The sequence below is a fragment of the Festucalex cinctus genome, chromosome 6 (genome assembly GCF_051991245.1).
Source record: "Festucalex cinctus isolate MCC-2025b chromosome 6, RoL_Fcin_1.0, whole genome shotgun sequence".
NCBI lineage: Eukaryota > Metazoa > Chordata > Actinopteri > Syngnathiformes > Syngnathidae > Festucalex > Festucalex cinctus.
In genome coordinates, this window is record NC_135416.1 from 22,066,880 (window position 1) to 22,087,086 (window position 20,207).

General features: G+C 40.0%; 1 protein-coding gene across 9 annotated transcripts in view; it reads left to right on the forward strand.

Moving 5' to 3' along the window:
* Positions 1–20,207, forward strand: part of tenm3 (teneurin transmembrane protein 3) — a 289,706-nt gene that overhangs the window by 56,984 nt on the left and 212,515 nt on the right. For all 9 annotated transcript variants that reach the window (XM_077525263.1, XM_077525258.1, XM_077525259.1 and 6 more), the window contains one exon: positions 2,470–2,757. In XM_077525263.1, the coding sequence (XP_077381389.1) occupies positions 2,470–2,757 (288 nt within the window). The remainder of the gene's footprint in view (positions 1–2,469; positions 2,758–20,207) is intronic.

Sequence of the window (20,207 nt, forward strand, 5' to 3'; positions counted from 1 at the left end):
TCGGGCGCGCAGTAAGCTGGGCGGCAGCCATAGGTCGGGGCCTTGGCGGTCCGACCCCTACTGAAGCTAGCGCTGGGAACATGGAATGTCACCTCTGGAAGGGAAGGAGCCCGAGCTGGTGTGTGAAGCTGAGAAGTTCCGACTAGACATAGTCGGGCGGGCTCACCTCCATACACAGCTTGGGTTCTGGTACCAGTCCTCTCGAGAGGGGTTGGACTCTCTTCCACTTTGGAGCTGCCAACGGTGAGAGGCGCAGAGCAGGTGTGGGCATACTAATTGCCCTCCCCGGGCCTTGTACGTTAGGGATTATCCCGGTGGACGAGAGGGTAGCCTCCCTCTGCCTTCGGGTGGGAGGACGGGTCCTGACTGTTGTCTGTGCTTATGCACAGCAGCTCAGAGTACCCGCCCTTTTTGGTGTCCTTGGAGGGTGTGCTGGAGAGCACTCCCTCTGGGGACTCCCTTGTTCTTTTTTTTTTTTTTTTTTTTTTAAACGCTCACGTGGGCAATGACAGTGTGATCTGGAGGGGCGTGATTGGGAGGAACGGCCCTCCTGATCAGAACCCGAGCGGTGTTCTGTTATTGGACTTCTGTGCTCGTAACGGACTGTACATAATGAACACCATGTTCAAACACGAGGGTGTCCACATGTGCACTAGGCGCCAGGACACACTTGTCCCACAGTTCAATGATCGACTTTGTAGTTGTGCCATCGGATTTACGGCCTCATGCGTTGGACACTCGGGTGAAGAGAGGGGTGGAGCTGTCGACTGATCACTACCTCGTGGTGTGTTGGCTCCGATGGCGGGGGAAGATGCCGGTCCAACCTGGCAGACCCAAACCTATTGTGAGGGTCTGCTGGGAACGTCTGGGCAGAATCCCCTGTCAGAAAGAGTTTCAACACCCACCTCCGGCAGTGCTTATCCCTTGTCCCGGGGGAGGCGGGGGACATTGAGTCCGAGTGGACCATGTCCCTTGGGGAGTCATGTGGGGGGGTGCTTCGGGAGTACGGGGTACCAAGCCCCCTGATACGGGCTGTTTGGTCCCTGTACGACCGGTGTCAGAGTTTGGTCTGTGTTGCCGGCAGTCGGTCGAATTTGTTTCCAGTGAGGGTTGGACACCGCCAAGGCTGCCCTTTATCACCGATTCTGTTCATATCTTTTATGGACAGAATTTCTAGGTGCAGCCGAGCGTCGAGGGGGGGGCCATACTGGCAGTTTTCTGCTAACTTGTAGACTCCAGCAATGAAGGACTCAGATGACTCACCTGGTTCTTGGCATCTTTTGTTAAAACGTGCCCTGTCGTATATTACATTGTGTTTGCCTATAAAGTGCTTATTGAAGGCTTCTTTCACAAGCTTATAGTTCTTAAGCTCCTCCTCGCTCAACTCGAGCGTGCTCAAAATAGTTTCTACTTTGTCGCCCATCGTGTACACGAAAGAGTTCATTTCATAATGTTCATGTATACCGTTAAGTCCCGCCGCCATACGAAACCTTTCAAAACAGCGAATCCAGTTGGGCCATGACGAGTAGTCACAGAAGTCGAAGTTTTCTGGTGCGTTGATTGAAAACAGGGAATCCATCATTTGCGCGCTGTCCTAAGGACTTTCCGTTCTCTCCATTACCTTCTCGCTACATAGATAGTTCACGCTAACGCTTCTCCCTGACTTTGTCTTCCGATCTCTGCCGGAGACGGGCTTATTGGCATCTAACATCATGCAGAGTATCTGTTGAGCCAGCTTTTGAATAAGTCGGAATGCACTTTCAGTCTTTTGACTGAGGCTTTATTAACATGCCACGTTCTGACCACACATTAACGTAGGAGTGTCCATTCTCTTAATGTGTCCCACCGGATATCTACCATCAGTTCCTATCTAACTACTCCCAGTACAAAAGTGGCCTGCATGTGCAGAAGAGGGTGGCGTGGCTCCGTGAGGTTGTGGGTTTGATCCTAACCCCTGGTGACAATGTCGACTTGTCCTCGAGCAAGACACTTTACCTCGATTTGCTCCCAACACTATATGGTGTAGACAAAAGAGCAGTCCATTTACCATTTTTACCAAGAGGAGTCACGTGTCACATGTTGTGTTTACGTAAGTAAATACCTATGTACCTGTATGTCAGGGCCACGGACTTTTATCAGTCCATTATCGGGGATCCTCTTTTTATCATCTTATATTTACAGAGGAATGCTGCAGGAGGAGATAGAAATAATATTTTGGGACCACATATGAAAGTGTCCCCAAAAAATCGGAATTGAGCCTTTCAAACTGTCAAAACACAACAACAAACAGATACAGGTTGCATATGGGCAAAAAAAAAAAAATCAAATCAAAATTTGGGTTGCATTTGCCTGCAGTGTGTGCGCCAGATTTGCGCATGAAAATATAGCCCAATGTTTTTTTGTTTGTTTTTTAACCTATATTGCCTTGGCCAGTTCTAGGAACATTCAAATTGCCTAACTATATTTCAGGTCACCATTTAAGTCTTCGTCAGCTGGGCATCTGTGAGCCACCATCACGCCATGGCCTAGTATTCTGCTCTGAGATGGGCCTCCCCCACCGTGGTTTCTCTGTTGCTGCAGCCCAGGACCAGGATGTGGACAGTCAAACCGTGATGTCACCAGAGAGAGCTATGCGGCTATGGGACCGCGAGGGTGTGGGCAAGTCATCTCGGAGGAGTTCCTGTTTGTCCAGTCGCTCCAACTCAGTGCTGACTCTTACCGATACAGAACATGAGAACAAGTCTGACAGTGACAACGGTAGGACAGGATTTTTGTATTCTATTGTTATGTCATCATCTTGGAATGTTCCATAAACCATACATTTTATTACTTGTCCATGGGGCATCCTGAAGTATAAGAATCTGTTTCTTGAAAAAAGTTCTTGAAAAAATATAGATACAGTTTAGAGTGGCTGAGGTAATAGAGTAGTCATCCCGCAACCTGATGGTTTGGGTTTGATGTTGAACTCCCCGTGTAACTCACCTGTAAGCCCCTGCTTGTGATGCTGTGTCATTAGAGTGTGATTCAGAATTGATTTCAATTGAACTGTGACTGGGTGAAAGAGGTGACGTGACATGTGGAAGCATTTTCAGTACTGTACATTGAAGCACCTTCAAGGCTACCTTCATTGAAGGAAGACAAGCAAAGAAACACACATATACAATGTCTCTTAGGCATGTACAACAAGTTTTCACTAAACTTTGAGTTGGTGTATGTATGTAACTCCATGTAATGGCAACTACGGGTGAGCCGGATATTCGTACAACACAAGTATCTGGTATGGATAATTGATTTTTCCCGGATAAAAATATAACACAGATAGACTTTCTTAATATCTGTGAAGGAAAGCCGGCCCCTCCCACCTCTCCGCGGCGTGCGGCACAAAGAGTAAGAGAGAGGATCTGTCCGTGCGGCGTCCCCTTCTGGCACGTGGACAGTAATTAATATCTCTTGGTCCTTAATTTTCTACAGCGCACTCGTATTTAGTTTTGTATGTTCGTCAAAAGTTACGTGGTTAACTTGTTCTGGAACCCTGTGCAGCTGTAGCACTCTTGACAAGGCAGAGCTAGGTTCATGTTGCGTTAGTCTCCCACACTGGCTGCCTCACTTCGTTTTTATTTAGCTGGTATGATACATTTGCATCACAATACTCTTTTCTGAAAAAAGTCAGACGCCATTACCGCCAGGCACTACTTTTCTGCTCCTTCGTATCACTGCGCGGCGCTCCGCATACAGCTGATAGACGCGCACTAATCTCCAAGTTGTTTGTCTTTCCGAAGGTGTAAGGCGCGACTATCTGCTGTCTGCAGTGCGTTACGAACAGAAAAATAGTGCCCGGCGGTAATGGAGTCAGATTTTTTTACAGGAGAGTTCTGTGATGCAAATGTATCACTCTTTTGAACACAAATTGTTTTCAGAAGAAAAACGCTTTATTTACTTGACGACAGCCAGCTTGCCGGACTATTTTCCTCTCGAGCAAAACCGGACCAGAACTCGTGTCACAGAACGCTGTCAGGGGTAAGTCAGTAATGATCGCACACCACTGGAGGTGAGGATGAAATAGAGATTCATGTAAAAAAATCCGAACTATCTCTTTAAGTAAGACCAGAAAGAAATGTGACGGTAGCACATCACCCTGAGCCTTGCAGTCTACCTACCACACCTGACTGAATTATGTTTCAAATGGTATATGCACTTTCTTCTTTTATTAATGATTTAAATAAGAACAGAGCTGAAGTCTGTTGTATAAGTAAAATGCTCTTAATCCCAGGGGATTGTTCTGTGTGTATTAACAGAGTTAAGAGAAAGTAATCGAGATTTTCTTGATAGGCAAAATCGAACAGCCCTAGCATAGAAATATGCAGAGGTGGGCATCGTCATTGACTGGAATTGATGATTGATGGAAGTGCCCACCATTTGGCGTGTGCTTCAGCACTTTCAGCGAATGCTTGATAATGTGAAGCTTTGAAAAAAATGCACAGACTAAGCACCAAATAAAGCAGGATTACTTCTGTCGATCACGGTGAGAACACACGGTCCTCAATTCGTGTATTTTTGCGAGGCTTCACATTGTCAAGCATTCTCTGAAAGTGCTGAAGCACCTCTGAAAATGTGAAAATTGCAACTTAAGTTTGACACACACAGCTTAACACCTTTTATAATGTTAGGTGGTAAAAATTAAATAAAACATCGGAAACAAAATAATAAAAACAATAGGAAAATAAATCTGTGTTGCAATGACAACTTTTGTTCATTCACATAATAGTTCATTATTTCCTACTGCATGTGCTGTATTCAGCAGTATTTTCCTGAGTTTATAAAAAATTGTTCTGTAAATGGTTTCTTTACTATTGTGATCAAAACAGTGAATATTCATTTTCAGACTGTTCTGTAATTTTTTATTCATACACATAAAAAGATTCAAGTTCTGAGTCATGTAAAAAATGTGTTCTAAATAGTTCCCTGACCATTGTGATAAAAAAAAGGCGAATCTCAATTCTCAGACTCTTCTGTAAATATTTATTCATACACATAGATTTTCTGAGTTTATAAAAACTTTTTTGAGAAATAGTTCTTCTTTTGTGATATAAGCATTGATTTGAATCGTGATTAGGCTGTTGTCAATAGTTTTCAAATAAACAAAAATATTTTTTTCTCATTCGTGCTAAAAAAATACAGTGATGTATTGATGTAAGCCCCACCCATTTTGTTAAGTCACACCTACCTCGGGTTAAACCACCCCCACTTCCAGTTTAAACCACGCCCACTCCGAATACAGATACAGATAATTTAGATGGTTGAAACGATACAGATGTTGCTGTACTCGCTCATCCCTAATGGCAACATAGTCAGATGTCAAAATTTATTGCGGCTAACGAAACTCAGAATACTTATTTTCTGTATACTGCTTGGTTTACAGGTATGTGGTTCCCACTATGTGTCTGTGATTGCGTGGATCCTGTTTATTATCCTCAAGGCAGTTTCCCAAAACGGGTGTGATTTTCATAATTAATAATGGAAAGACTTTTTTCACAGTCCTATAAATGCATACACATTCACACACAGAGCATACACTGTATTTTCATGAAGATATACTAACACACTCCTGAGTGAGTCTTCATTAAGAGACGGTGTGGTAATTAACACTAGGATAAAGTGCTGAGTCGTCGCTTTTCCTATATTAAGTTTGATAATGTTTTTATTAGATGACATTATATTGTGTATGTCAGAGCTCTAGAGAATGCACTTCCCCTCTAAAAGTGAATAGTCGTCAAGTTTTCAATGGCTAATTGACACTTAAAGATGCAGCTGTTTAGCTTTGAGTGGGTGTTTGGTGTGCAGCTCATTTTATTAAGCCTGTGCTATCTCTCATTTCCATGTTTGATTAAATAGCTGAAATGCCAGCACACTTGTGGGCCTGCTTCTATCCGAAAGGATGTACTGTTTGATTCTTGTGATAGTGCTTGCTGCATCACTCACAGGGTGGTGAACTCTGGTGACAGCCTACTGTAGCTCTTGTTTAATGGACGGGTACTGCTAAAGAATCTGCGTCCTCTCAGGGATACATTTTAAGCATTCATTAGGCATTAGTAGGGATGTCACGATAAGGGCAATATTGTGACATTGTGATATTAAAACTGCCACAATTTGATTTGATTTCCATTTGTGCAGTTCTAGCACCCTCTAGTGGCTAGTTTATGAGTGCAATTTAATTTTCATTAGGGATGTTTTGGCCTTTTTTTTTTTTTTTTGTTACAAAATTGTGATCTTTTTTTAAATATCGCCAATGCCCCCACAATATTGTGATAATTATCGTATCGTGACCTTCATATTGTGATAATATCGTATCGTGATGTTTGGATATCGTTACATCCCTAGTCATTAGTGGGAACAGGCATGTCCTGTTGAGCCATTTTCACTTTTCCCCTAAAATACACGAGCAGATTGATTGATTGATTGATTGATTGATTCATTGATTGATTGGTTGATTGATTGGTTGATTAATTGACATTGTTCAATAGGTGACACCGTACATAATGAACTATAATAATTTCAGTAGTAAAAGAACAAAAAAAATATACACTTGGGAATTCACGATCATATGATTTTATGGACGTAAAAGATCGGACATTTAAACTTTTCAAGGTTGCAAAGCTACAAAATAATCCTAATGTGCAAATATCTCAATAATGTTATGTTTCTGCTTTCTTTTTTCCATTCAGTTTATTAGTGGCTGTAACACAGCCGCGGACGCACATCCTTGTACATATATCTTTGTGAGGACATCCATTGACATAATGCATTTCCTAGAGCCTTACCCTACCCCCAACCATCAAAAATGATTGCCTAACCCTAACCCCAACCATAACCCAATTCAAACCTAAACTCTAAAACCAAGTCTTGACCTTCAAAAAGAGGTCTTGCAAAGTGAGGACCGGCCAAAATCTCCTCACTTCACAAAAATTTCCTCATTCTGTTGGATAAAGACGTATTTTGGTCCTCACAATGTAGTATGTACAAGAACGCGCGTGTGCGTGCGTGTGGAAACGCATACACACGCACACACGCACACAGTCCCTGATGCCAGTCATATCATATTCAAGAGCAATCTAGTGCTGACCACAGTAATCATTGACTAACACAATAATTTCCTTGAGGGATTAACGGTGGCGCTGCAAACATGTAGAAGATATTTCATTCTTGGCTAACATTAAACAATTAACTTTGACGCGCCAGACTCCTCTTTTCATTTTCACTCTTGTCCTGCTCCCTCCCCTCAGCTTTGATTTCTTTCTTTTAATAATATGATGACGTAGCTCAAATATATGAACAAAGACACTGTCTATACTCTCTACTATGCTATCATCATTATTTTTGTAGTAATTAGTGCTGTGTAATCCAGTAAAAGAAAAACTGCTCTCTTAAATGTACATCTACACCAGTGGTGTCCAAACTATGGCCCCGGGGCCATTTGTGGCCCGCCAACCATTTTTTTTAGTGGCCCTTGGTATATGATAAAAAACTCTATTTGTACAGTTGGTGGAGACTACCACTACTAGTATTTAAGTCATTTTAGATTTTCAATCAAAAGGTACAATTGAACTATTTACAAGAAAAATGGGAACATTTCTCTTCCTAACACTAAGGTGAATGGTTGGTAATTCATTTTTAGACGCAAAAATTGTTTCCCCGAATTGTGAACCTATTAGATTAATTAATTAACTGGTTTAAAAATGTTGTTCAAAATATTTATCTCATCTCATTTTACAATATATGTTTTCAAACTAACTGTAATATATAAACAATAGACAATTGCTTGACAGATTATGGCGCAATTTAATGAACTAAAGTTGAAGATTTTTAAAGCTGCCCTTGCATTTTTCGATTTTTCTGGATGTGTGTTTGGACATCCCTGATCTACACTAAAGATGTACAAAACTAGCAGGGTAAAATCCCAAATGGCAAATTCAAGTTTAAACCAGCATTCCCACAATAAGAATCCACTGTGACACCAGTGTAGCAAACACTTCAAACTCACCAGTTTCTTTGATTAAAAAAAACTTTATGTCAACTCATTAAAACCCTAAGCGACATAAAAGGAACACCCTGGCGTGAAGACCATGTGGTATTCATGTGCCTTTGTCAAGGAAGTGTCTTCAAGTGTCTGTCAAGGTAGTGTCTTCTCCAAAATGGTGGTATTGCTGGCATTGTGTTTCTTTTTGTACCTGAACAAAAAGAAGCAGAAAATAACGTGAAAGTATTTGGTTTGTACTTTGTATTACAAAACACTCTTATGTGATGCTAACACACTTGTACTATCCTATGCTGACCCCAAAGCCTGTAAATGTCAAATTCTTGTCTATTATGCACTCTTTTGTTTTCAACAGTTTTGTAGAATACAAAAGACACAAGCGCTACTCTCTTCACAATGCACTCAAGGTCATGGGAACTGACAGTGAGTTTGAGGGATGTGACGATAGTTCAGATGAAGTACAGTCCAATGAGATTTCCTCAGTGATTTTATAGTCTATGAAAGTGGCACTAGGAAAACATCTTTACTTGGCATGGGAGGTGATGTTGTGGACTCTAAGTCATTGTTTTGCAAGTCACAAGTAAGTCTCAAGTGTTTGCCCTCAAGTCCCGAGTAAAGTCTCAAGTCAAGACTGACAAGTCTCAAGCGAGACACAAGTCCTACACTTTGAGTTTCAAGTCCTTTCGAGTCTTTTTAAGAACATCGTAGATTACATTATTTCGGGTGACCATTAAAGTAGGAGTCAGGGAGTGAACCCAGAGTGGTGCATCAGATTGCTGTGTTTGTAATGTATTACCAGTGAGTTTACAGTCTCATTAACTACACAGCTAGCAACGGTAATTAGCCAATAAACAACTGACATTAGCTTACTTACCATTCTTTGATCAACTTCAGATGTTTGAAGTTGTTGCCTCACCGTCAGTGATCTAATCTTGGACATACTGCAATTCATTTTTTGTTAACCACCACATAGTTTTTGTGTACACACTAGTGGTGCAACGGATTACAAGTCACGGATCGGATTGTTCAAACAAACAAACAAACAAACAAACAAACAAACATAATCAGATAAATAGAATTTTGTCTTAATTTATTTTTCTAAAATGCTTTCGCCCATAATTATATATATTTTTTTTTTATATATAAACTCAAAATATCTAACATGGCCGTTGGGATTTAGGAATACAACTTTAAGTGCAATATAAGTCAAGTTAAGATACATAATTATTTTATCCATGTATAAAATAACAAGGTATCCTGCCTTATATTGCACTTATATGCAACTGAATTTTTGTTTCTAAAATCCAAATGGCCATATTGCACATTTTGAACTTTTTTTTTTTTTTTTTTTTTTAAAGCTAGTGTTTCATAAAATAATTATAAATGAAGGCAAAGTTCTATTTTTTTGTTTTTAATAATGACAAATACATCTAAGTCCAATTTAAGAGTGGATTATAAAGTAGCCTAGGTCCACAATATTGAAAACAATATTGAAATTCAATATCCTACATTGAGCAGCTTTAATTAGCACCTATAATTGAGAAATATAATCAAGATGCCTCATGGACAGTAGCAACAAGTTCTCCCCTCTCCGTCCTTTACTTGACTCCTTCAATCATCAAGCCTTTTCATTTCTCATGAAAGAGAAAACCATTTTAAATTCTATAGCAGACATGTAGTGAAAATCAAGTCTTTCGATTAATAAATATTATACAGCAAGCTACTGAACCATTGCTTAAAACTTTAACTGATAATTGTAACATTCATTTCTTGCATAGTGTTGTGTTGAAATGAACAAGATGCCCCATGGCCAGTGAGAAATACTAACTGTGGCCAGTCCTATTCAAGCAGTGATGTCATTTTCTTGACATCAGATGGGAGATTGAAACTTTATAGTGTCATGCAACAAACACTTTTCACAGAAACCTAGGTCTAGTTTCAAAGTTCTCCATCACATGAAATACCAATGACACAATGTTTTGTTCTATTTTTCCATTGACATGTTCTAGTAGGCTGCGATTGGCTGGCAACCAGTTCAGGGTGTACCCTGCCTACTGCCTGAAAGCCGGCTGGGATTGGCTCCAGCACCACCGCGACCCTAGTGAGGAATAAGCGGTTAAGAAAATGGATGGATGGATGGATGTGTGGATGGATTTTCTAGTGTGTGTGTGTATGTTTGTGTGTGTGTGTGTGTGTGTGGGGGGGGGGGGGGTTAGGGATAAGGAAATATGCAAGGCAAAAACTTTGTCATATATCAAGCGGATAAAGTTCAGACCAGGTTTCATGTCACATGGTAATGGGAGTATCGATGAACTGTCCTGTCAGAACTAACCACACACAAACCAACGCCCTGACATTTATTTCCACCTATTACTCCTCCTTGTAAAGACACACTGTGAATCTGTATTGATATACAGTGCTCTCTTGGTCTCACACATGCACACACAAACACATGATCATTATTGTGTGGTGCGGTGTAAATGGCTGGATCAATAGCTCTGCTGTTCTTACAGGATCATTTGGCCTCTGAAGCAAGTGCTCTGACAGCCACTACATCATTAGGATATTAACACTCAAGAACCCCCACAACCCTTTCTCCCTCCCATTCGTCATTTTGTTGTATACATCCTTCAGCATGTGTACTCATTATCTTATTAATCATTTAATTACATTTTTACTGTTTGTCACGGGTTTCCCTTTTACCAACTAAAGTATAGTATGCTCTACATTTTTGTTGACAATCATGATTAGTTGTTATATTTCCTTTGTCTTAACGTCAGAATTAAAATCTATATTTTGCTGATAGGACTTTACAGTAGTTTCTTCTCCAGTGCCTAATAACACTTAATCACTCACCATCAGCCTGAGGGAGTTGTGTAGCGATTTATCAGCAATTACAGTGGTATAAGGGTATATCAAGTGTGCTCATCCAACAGAGATAATTAAATAGACTGCTGAGGGAGTTGAAAAGTCTGGTTGTTGATGTAAAGGGGTGTGTCTGTTAGTGTTGTGTCATGAACGACCGATTCGTTCAAAAATAAACAAATCTTTTCAGTGAACGTGAGTGAACGGGTCACTTCTTGAAGTGATTCGTTCTTTTCTCAGTTCGTTTGAGAGCAGCCACGCTCATGCCGTCAGTCTTCGTGAACGACCAATCAGCAGCTAGGCACGAGTAACTGAGGAAGCTTCCCGTTCGTGAAGACATGAACGGATCAGTGAGTGAACGAGTCAGTGGATGAGCGTGTTGCCATTTCCGGTTCAGGAACGATTCAGTGAATGAGCGTGTTGCCATTTCTGGTTCGCGAACGATTCATTAAGTTAATGTACTGCCATATCAGTTCAGTGAGTGAGTGATTGTAGTCGTGCCACGGGTGATTCACAATTTGCCAAGGAAGGAACTACTCACAGAAACGCACCACTTCCATGTTGGCGGGGACAAGCTTTCATTATCATGTGTTTCTCCAAGCTAACGGCTAATGTGGTGTCCGTCCACATACTGGGCTGGGGGCAAGCGCATAAAAAAGTAACTTTATAAATAAAACAAAAAAGCACAACTTTTTATTTATTTATTTATTTATTAATTATTTATTTATTTATTTATTTATTTATTTTAAGTTACGTCATCCTGGGCTGTTGGAGTGTTAATGATTCGGTGAACGAATCTTTTGAACAGTTCATTTAAATGAACTGATTCAAGTGATTCAGTTCACCTAAAAGAACTGTAATGGCCATCACTAGTTTTTGTCTGTGTATTAAAGACTCTATTTTATCTGGTGTTGTTAGTCAAATGCTGAAACATTTGCTGTAGTGTCACCACCGGTTGAATTATTTCCATTCTCACACACCCGCACGTACACGCACGCATGCAAGCACGCGCACACACAGACAGACGCGCATGCACACGCATGCGCACGCTTGCTAAAGAGCCTTTGTCAGTGTCATAATCACATTTAGTGGAAGCAATATGACACTCAGAATAGCTGCCAAGGACAGGCACGGCAATGTGAGAACTTGCGGGTTTGTATTTGAGCAAGATATGAAAAAAGATGTGAATTTAGCCATATGCTGAGGTCAGCCGCAATATCACTAGCGTTCCAACACTTTTGGGAACGGATGTGCGTGCGCGTGTGTGTGTTTTGGGTGTTTGGGCTTGCACACGTGTTGAGGTTGTACCTACTCACCACTTACATTTAAATACTGTATTTACAAACATATAGTGAATATGCCCCTGTGTGTTTTAGCGCCAGTGTAGTGCAGTGCATTTCTATTGGGTAATTTTGACATGGACGTTTCTTCTGCATTGTGACTGGAATTCCCTTCAGTAGAGGCTTTCCAAATAAGGGGCGGTTGTTAATCGAGCGTTAAAAAAATTAGGGTCGTTCAAGGTACTTAAAATTAATGCGATATCCATCCATCCATCCATTTTCTTGACCGCTTATTCCTCACAAGGGTCGCGGGGGCTGCTGGCGCCTATCTCAGCTGGCTCTAGGCAGTAGGCGGGGGACACCCTGGACTGGTTGCCAGCCAATCGCAGGGCACACAGAGACGAACAACCATCCACACTCACAAGCACACCTAGGGACAATTCGGAGCGCCCAATTAACCTGCCATGCATGTCTTTGGAATGTGGGAGGAGACCGGAGTACCCGGAGAAGACCCACGCGGGCACGGGGAGAACATGCAAACTCCACCCAGGAAGGTCCGAGCCTGGACTCGAACCGGAGTCCTCAGAACTGGGAGGCAGACGTGCTAACCACTCGACCTAATGCGATATTAATGTGATAAATTTAACGCCCCTAATATCTATCTATCTATCTATCTATCTATCTATCTATCTATCTATCTATCTATCTATCTATCTATCTATCTATCTATCTATCTATCTATCTATCTATCTATCTATCTATCTATCTATCTATCTATCCAATCCATCCATCCATCCAAAGGCATTTACTATAGTTGTGTGGTTAAATGATTCCACAAAATCTTGTGTGTAAGAGAACAGGTGATCAGTTTAAGCACCAGAAGGTGAGTAGGTGGATTCTGAATGACACGTCGACTGTGACACACAGTTACATTCGCATGTACGCATGGATAACCTGATCTACTTTCATCTCCATTAGTGTGATGAGTGGATGCAGGCTTTAACTAATCACATCATCTTAAATGTGTGACTACAATAATTTGATAAAAGTCACATTTTAAAAATCAGAGAAACTGTTTTTTTGTGTGTGAAACCAAGGTGAAAAAAACAATCTTTTTTTTTTTTTACCCAGTTGTCTCCATCTCTCTACCAATTCTCTCCATCATGCACCTTCAGGTATTATCTCTTTCATATTGCACACTCAAGCTTTTCGTAATCCTCTTATACATGTTCAGCCGCTTTCTACATCGTAACTATGCAGGCTTTTCCACAGTATGTGAGGGGATTCGACAATATATAAGGTGACAGTATCCCTTTATATACAGTAACATCTGACCGTGTGAATCTCAGTCTTCTTTGTCGCTATGACCCCACAACACACGCAAACGCACACGCAAACCACAACATGGCAAGGCACAGAAGAACCCTGTGAGGAGAGGCACCCAGCAGGAGCTCATCCACACTGAGAGGGACGACTGCCAACCACCACAGGGAGCAATGTCATCCCAGGGATCCCCGGCCTAGACTGACCGCGGCTCGCCCCACACAAAGTGAAGCGCGCCACAGCCCCCCGGGGTCAAGGGGTCCCCAGAACGACCGGCCTCTCGCAGGTGAAGACCAGCCATCCCTACCAGTGCGGAGGCTCCCCCATGAGGAAACACTGGAGCTAAAAAGTTAGCATCAACTAAATAAAAACAGTTAAACGCTAAAAGAAAATAGTTAAACACGTTGCGCTTCCATTATTGTGTGCGGGTGTGTGTTTGTGGGTATGATCATGGGCATGTTGGGGGGTGGGGTGGGGTGTATTATCTTTTTATTGTACTATGGATGTTTTAATTGTTCAGCATCTTGAGTTGCATTTTAACTCTTTGACCGCCAAAAAAACGTTTAATAATGATTAATAAAATCATGATGTATGCTGCCATAAACGTTAAATGACGTCAACAACTTTATTTATTCATTTATTTATTTATTTATTTTTAAATCAATGGGCAGTACAACGTCTAAGTGCAGTGCTGCATGGTCAATGGGTTGTGAAATCAAAAACACCCACTAGCTATGGCCAGCAGATGGAAGCATTATATCTCTTTTCAATGGGCTGCCGGTGTATGAAATTACAATGAAACATTACTGAATCTGATGAAATCAGATGAAATGGAACATTTTCAATGATGACGTGCACGTTAAATCTAATTCACAGTGTGCCACTAAACAAAAAAACATTAGTGTCAAAGTCACTGTTTAAATGTATCCTTTCACAAAAAGCTTGTTTTCTCCTTATCTTTTCAATTTTCGCTCAATGTCAATGTCGGAAATTACCTATTTTCAATTGGGGATTTATTAAATAACGGAATAAGGTTGAAACATACTTTTTTTCTAATGAAAGAATGGAATGCAATCTTTCATTTGGTACCTAACCTGTATATGTAGTAAAAGCAGACAATTTTCTGTTTGCCTTGAAAGATGAGTTAAAATGCACGAAATTGGCTGGCACTGTGGGGGCTGTTTTTATTTTTTTGTTTTTTGTTTTTTGTCTTGATTACATGTTGCAGTAAAGGAGTTAAAGTATGAAAGGTGCTACATAAATAAAGTTTGATTTCATTTAGAACCGTGGGGAAATAAGCTGTTTTAACATGGCCCTGGTTGATCTCGTATACTCTGCTGCCACCCGCTGGCCGTTTTTGTAATAACTACCATTGCTTCAACCGTTCTCTGCAGCAGAGAGGCTGCATCAAATCCTTCTGTATGCTCTAGCATAAATAAAAACATGTAAAAAAAAAACAACAACAACGTATAAATACGCCTTAAACCATTTAAAATAGAACATATTTATATGTTTTTAGGAGCAAATGAGTTAATAATTATTATTTTAATTATTAATTGTTATTGTTTATGTATAACACTTTCTTACAGCTACGGAGTTCTGAATGAATATAGTTGATTTGAGTTTGAACTAAATTATTATGACATTTGAATTAATAAAGGCTTTAAAAAAAATAAGACAAAAGTAAACAGAACTCAGAACAGTAAACAAAAAAAACTCCTTAGCCAATCATAGCTGTTTGCTGTTTAAATAAAGTTCACTGTAAAAGAAAAAAAAGTTCTCCTCAGCCAACACAAACACACACGCATACGCACGCCAACAAACACACCAGACACACACAGCGCGTGCTTCATTCATCAGCAAAATATGCATCTATCTGTGATGTCGGCACTTAGCCTGGTGAGTGATGATTACACCAACGGACTTTTTTTTTTTTTATAAGTTTCTCGTCATTCGTCAGAAAAACGGGGGTCTGTCAGTGACAGACCGACGGACAGCCTGCCTCCCTCTGCTATTTACTTTGCTCATCTAAAAACACATATGCATATATGCAATTATAATTCTTCATTTTTATTTCCATTAGTTAATTTTTGTCCCTTTAAATATGATTAAGCTGGGTGTGAGGGTGGTGACCTGGCGCAGTGATTCTTAACCATTAGGCTTGGGCCACGAGCACCATCTAGTGAAAGTAATTACAGTCTTGTAACTGTGGGCCACAGCTTTGTGTACATGAAGCAGGGTATTTTTTAAAACAGAATATTTCCTCCCTCCCCGTGTAGAAAAAAATTAATCCGTCCACACTGCCTCGTTTGTTTATAAAAAAAAAACCCACATACATCCACATGAACGAACACAAAAATTGAGAATTGTATTTTTAAGCTCATTTAAAGCTTCTAGGCGACAGTAATTAGCCAAATACTGTTCGACTTTGACATCACTTCCACCATGCGTCACACAAGCACGGACTGTCAGCTCACACAAGCCCACACTTTTTTTTTTTTTTTAAATAAAAAAATAATAATAATACATGTAAACAGTCAACCAGAGTGAGTACATCACACGTCTGATAAGCAGGGCCAAGTGTCTCATTAAGAGGTGAAGATAAAATAGGAGTTTGAAAGAAAATTGTTGTGACTGTTCATGTCCTAGCGCATTCTATTGACGAGCCGTCACTGGTATTAGTGAAGAGTTAATTAATCTTCTTCCACCATGGACGTAGCTACACACCACTGATCAAATGCCAGGTTTTTTGATATTAAAAAAAAAAAAAAAACAACAACAATTAACTCATTCACTCACAGCCATTTTCACTGAAGCAAACCCCTTCGCTCCCGGCTTTTTTTTTTTACTGGATTTTGACTCATGTTGCAAGGCCCACAGAATATTGTGTTATTTTGCTATAAAAACATGGAACCTACCAAAAGAAAGATGAGAGTCTCTTCTTTCAGCAGGAAAAAAAAGTACATTTCTATCTGTGTCTGTTTTGCAGCAATTAGCATCAGAATATAACTAAGTTTCATCATTAGTCACAAATCTGTTTAGAATTGTGGGGAGACAGCTTCTTTTCAACATGGCCCTGGTTGATCTCGTATACTCTGCTGCCACCTGCTGGCCGTTTCTGTAATTAGTGTTGTTCCGATACTGGCGCCGATACTGCATTATCGGTATCGGTGACTACTCACAAGTAACATGCCGATACCATTAATTCCAAGGCTAGTATAGGATTTTGGATTACGCATCTTGTGTCTTGCTCGTGCACGACATTCACTGATACTATGTGACATGTTCACTGCATGCCGATCTAAGATATCCTATTGGGCCTTGAATGCTCTGAACCAATGGCAGGACAGCTTTTTCATGTTGAGGAAAAAAAACAGGTATCGGTATGTATCGGTATCGGCCGATACTGCAAAGCTGGGTATTGGGGGCCAAAAAACGCTATCGGAACGACACTATTTGTAATTACTGCCATTTTTTTTGCAACCGTTCACTGCAGTTGAGAGGCTGCATCAAAGCCTTATGCACTAACATAAATTAAAAATTTTTTTTAAAAAAAACATAAATATTTATAAATATGTCTAAGGGAGTCTTAAAAAACATTAATTAAAAAACAACAACATATTTTTACGTTTTGGGGAGCAAATGAATCTTTTCAACCAGTAATGTTACCTATAACTTGTACAGTTCAATTGAAAAAATAAAAAATAAAAGAAAGCTTTTCGAGAGTGGAAGTAAAAATGAACTGTGAATGTGAATGGTTGTTTGTCTACAAGTGACCTGCGATAGGCGGTGAACGGTTCAGGGTATACACTGCCTCCCACCCAAAGTCAGCTGGGATAGGCTCCGGTACACCTCGTGAGGCTAAGTGGTACAGATAATAGATGGATTGATGAATGTGGTTCATGTTAAATGTGAGTCAGTATTTAGTTGTGCTTGAAAGGTTACATAACCTTGGGGTATGTAAACTTATGAGCACAACTCCAAATGTACAAAAGCTAAAGGTCACTTCATGACTCAAAAATGTGATGAATCGTCACCAAAATTCATTTGCACATTTCTACTCATGTCATCTTCAACCTCTGAAAATACCAAAACAATTGCCACATATTTTGGATTTTATGGGCATTAAAACCTTTGCTCGCCATACAGTGCGCTCATAAGTTTACATACCCCAAGGTTATGTAAACTTTCAAGCCCAAGTGTACATCTGTATTCATTCAAAGTACTTCTGATTAACACCAAATAAAGTTGAGATCCAGTAGGCGCTTACATACATTTCAGTTTGATTGGTTATTACTGACAACAACCAAGTTATAAGATGGTGTGCACATTTGTGCAGCCATAGGTTTCCATTATTTATTTTTAATTGACCTCCTAATGTTTTTTTATTCTTCAATCGAGTTGGACAAGTTATCGGAAAAGGCTTTGAAATGATTTATCTTGGTTTACTTTTTTTATGTCACAAAAATGTGTCATTTGAACTGGGGTATGGACTTTATATCCACTGTATGGCTTGTTGTTATTCACTTCCACATTGCTAAACACAAAAAAAAGAACTATGGTGCCACTAAAGGTGACATCATGAAAACGATGTATTATTATTATTATTATTATTATTATTATTATTATTATTATTATTATTATTGTTCATCCATTCATCCATTCATCCATTTTCTTAACTGCCTAGTCCTCACAAGCGTCACAGGAGTGCGGGAGCCTATCCCAGCTGTCTTCGGGCATCAGGTGGGGTACACCCTGAACAGGTTGCCAGCCAATTGCAGTATTATTATTATTATTATTATTATTATTATTATTATTATTATTATTATTATTATTATTATTATTATTATTATATTTTACTCTCTTCCAAGTGTAAATTTTAGTCTGTTGTTGCGCACAAATTAGTGTGAAAAGTGTGAACTAATTAATTAATCACAAAAAATTTTGCAGCTGATCCTTTAGCTGACAGCGGATGATTACGTTCAAGGTAGCACAGGTTGTGTTTGCAGTAAACATAACTACATGCATAAAAGTAAATCATTTAATAAATGTTTGTGTATGATATTCAGAATATTTGTTCATGTCAAAATATTGGGATAATGTTTTCCATTTTAAATTATGCAAGTAATTAACTGATTAGAAAAAGAGGAGGATGAGAGCGTACAGTGCATCAAATGTTGACGACATCCTCATAACATTGAATGTCGAAAGAATTAACACAGCAGGTGGCCTTCAAATTTGGTGGACAAAAAAATGTTGATTAAAAAAAAACCCTTTTCAATTAAGCGATTGATCATGATTAATCAAAATTCTAATATGTGATTCATCTGATTCCAAAATGTCATCTTTTGACAGGCAGCTCTTGTGCAAATGTTATTAAATGAGGCCCATTGTTTCCTTTGAAGAATGATGTCATCTGGACAACAAAACGAGACCAACAGCATGTAATTCATCTCAAAATAAATAATAGCTATTTGACCCTCATTGTTTTCAATTGAGCATATTTATCCATAGTATGCAGTTTTTCAAAATGTGTCCAAAATGGTTTCATCCACCACCATATAATGTTTGTAATCATTGTTATTAGAGTGGGCTGCACAAAGGTTGATAGGGTCGACACACACACACACACACATCGCATGCACACGGTTTTGGCTTCTTCCTAACACAGAGAGTTACATGGAGCAGTGGTCACAATGATTACTGTTATTTTCTAGTCTAGCCAGGTGGTGGAAATGTCTGAATTCACAGTGGATAGTGTGCACATGCACACATACAAATGGACACGCACACACGCATGCATGCTCATTGAAGTTGTGTTGTGTCGGTCACGACCGATTCGTTCAAAAAGAACGAATCTTTTCAGTGAACGTGTCACTTCTTGAAGTGATTCGTTCTTTTCTCAGTTCATTTGAGAGCAGCCACGCTCATGCCGTCAGTCTTCGCGAACGACCAATCAGCAGCTAGCGTCAGATGTGGGCGGGATTTTACTACACATACAGCCTCGCTATTGGTGTTCAGGAACGAGTCACTGAGGAAGATTCCCGTTCGTGAAGTCCGTTGTGAACGGATCAGTGAGTGAACGAGTCAGTGGGTGAACGTGTTGCCATTTCCGGTTCAGGAATGATTCAGTGAAGCTTTTAGCAATTCAGTGAACGAATCTTTTGAACGTGTCTTTTAAATGAACTGATTCTAGTGATTCAGTTCACCTAAAAGAACTGTAATGCCCATCACTACATTGAAGTGGAGGTGAGAATTCTGATTATCTCACCATCAACTCAAATCTCTAAATGCTGACAGGGATAAAAAAAAAATAAAAAAATAGAAATGTCTCTAAGTTGCCATCCTCTTCTTGTGAATTTTTGTCTCATTGCTTTTCTCCATTCTCTTAATTCATCATTTTGTCCCCTCTGTATTTGGCTCTTGTTTCCATCTCCTTTCCCCCCTCGTACTCCTCTTTCATTTCCATCTCTCCATTGCTTTCGATCTCTAAGGTTATGAACTTGCCTCGTAGGGGCCCCATCCTTGGACATTAAAGAACTTTGGGATTCTCTCTCTCTCTCTCTCTCTCTCTCTCTCTCTCTCTCTCTCTCTCTCTCTCTCTCTCTCTCTCTCTCTCTCTCTCTCTCGCACACACACACACACACACACACACACACACTCACAGTGGGGGTCAAACATGGGATGTTTAACTGGCAGGAATAGCT